The 2,407-nt window shown below is 35.1% G+C and overlaps 1 protein-coding gene across 1 annotated transcript; it reads right to left on the bottom strand.

Annotated features, from left to right (window-relative positions):
- Positions 1–540: 540 nt before the first annotated feature.
- Positions 541–1,164, bottom strand: LOC115981094. Its single transcript, XM_031103280.1, has one exon. The coding sequence runs from the start codon at positions 1,162–1,164 to the stop codon at positions 541–543; it is 624 nt and encodes a 207-aa protein (XP_030959140.1).
- Positions 1,165–2,407: the final 1,243 nt, after the last annotated feature.

Here is a 2,407-nt window from a genome sequence, read left to right as displayed (position 1 = left end):
AAAATCCACATACATATATATAGATGCAATCCACATACATTACTATCAATGTTGTCTTTAGAAGATTTGTACATATATCAAATTACAATAAAACACCACACGCATAACTCACACACTTACTAAATTCCTACAACTCCCCTTGTAATTGCCATAAATGCTTAGTGAGGTCTGATTGGAGTTGAAAATGATTTTTATGGTCTCAAATACATTGATGGGTTTCAATGAACTCCGTAAATGTATTTGTGTTCTCCCGTGACAGTTGTATAGTAGGATTGTCATTAATTTGCTCATAATCTAATTCACCACTTCATTTTCATCTCGTTCATCCTCAATGATCATGTTATGAAGAGTTACACATGCTTTCATGATGTCTTGAAGCGTTTCACTATGGAAAAATCTTGCAGGTCCACGCACAATTGCAAATCTTTCTTGAAGCATTCCAAATGCACGCTCTACATCCTTCCTATTCGCCTCTTGGACTTTTGCAAATAATTTGTTTTTGTGTCCTTGTGGAGATGGAATTGTTTTAACGAATGTTGACTACTTCGGATATATGCCATCAACAAGGTAGTATCCCATTGTATACTCATGACCATTAATTGAGTAATTTACTGCAGGAGCACGTCCTTGTTTGAGCTCAGAAAATATAGGAGACCGTTCTAATACATTAATGTCATTATTTGATCTAGGTAACCCAAAAAATGCATGCCATATCCAAAGATCAAATGATGCTACTGCTTCCAAAACAAAGGTTGGCTCATGAATGTGACCAGAGTACTGACCTTTCCATGCAACCGGACAATTTTTCCATTTCCAATGCATGCAATCAATGCTCTCTAGCATCCCTGGAAATCCACGTCTTTCCCCATTGGCTAAAAGTCTAGCAATGTCTTCGTTGTTTGGGGACCTCAAGTATTCCTTGGAGAAAATATCAACCACCACTTTAACAAATTTTTTCAGACTTTTCATTGTAGTGGATTCTCCAATCCACACATACTCATCCATAAAATTAGCTGCAACTCCATACACAAGCATCCTAAGTGCAGCTGCTATCTTTTGAAGAGAAGATAAACCCCATTTTTGGGCATTATCTCTTTTTTGGATAAAGTAAGATTCATATGCCTCTACCTCATGCTGAATACAAAGAAAAAGATTCCGACTCATCCGAAATAAATTAGGAGGATACACTGGTGTGTCAGAAAAATAGTCGAGATAAAGTCTTTTATGGCCTGCCAAATGATCACGTCCGATATATCGACGACGTTTACGTTATTTAGTTGAACCCTTAAGAACTTACCTCATTATCTCATCCTCGTCTGAGTCGTCAAAAAGAAACTTTTTAAAAATAGAGCGACCCATAGAGACAACCTTGAAGACAACAGTGTTAGGAATTTATCATTATTATTGAACAGGAAATTATCTCACTTAAATAGCTTAAAACATACTTAAAACAGCCTCATAACAGATTTTGACTAATTCTGCCACTGAAACAGACATAAAACAGCCACATAGACAAACTTCAAGAAAAATTACACACACTTAAATAGTTTAAAACATACTTAAAACAGCCCCATAACAGATTTTGACAAATTCTGTGACTGAAACAGACATAAAACAGCCACATTAAACACTTTAATTTACCTTTTTGTGGACAGCCACCTAAACAGCCACTTAAACAGCCACGAGTAACTTCTTGTTCACCTTTTTGTGGACAACCTTAGTGTTCCATACGCTTGAATTTACTCAAGCAGAACAAATTTTCTATCTATCTATTTCTTATTAACCTTTGTTTAAAATTAACAAGCAAATGTGTCATTATACTTAACCATAAAAGCTACAACAATTATATTAGAAAATCAGCATAATCACTTATTTTGGATGAAGGAAGGGACACCTATGTGAACCACTTAATTGCAATGGATAGGTACTACCTCCAGGTGACAATGGATAGGTACTACCTCCATTGCAAATTCTTGACATTGAGTGGTTGCACCATTTTTAAACCTGGCAGTATTAATGGTTTCGCACCCTTGGAATCTATTTCAAGGAATGTTAATTGATAAGAGGCCTTAGTTTGCTTGCCTGATGGTTCCTCTTACAACAAAGATGTAATCACATCTACCTTCTAGAGTTGTTGATATTAATCTCAAAATTGAAACTACTGTTCAAGAATACTATGAGCATGGAAATGGAAAGAAAGTTGTTAATAGTTGTTGGATAGAATTTATTTATCAAAAAGAATTGTTGGATAGAATTCAGTTTGTCCCAAGACATTTTAAGATATTCTACAAGCGAGTGTGAGACAAACAATAATTAAGCTATTTGGTGTTTCTTCTTGGGAATATTCTAAAATATATTGTAAACATTTATGTGCCTTGCTAATTTTCCCTTTTGAACTTATTAAGCT

This window comes from Quercus lobata, chromosome 3, assembly GCF_001633185.2.
Source record: "Quercus lobata isolate SW786 chromosome 3, ValleyOak3.0 Primary Assembly, whole genome shotgun sequence".
Classification (NCBI taxonomy): Eukaryota; Viridiplantae; Streptophyta; class Magnoliopsida; order Fagales; family Fagaceae; genus Quercus; species Quercus lobata.
This window is presented reverse-complemented; position numbering and strand designations above follow the sequence as displayed.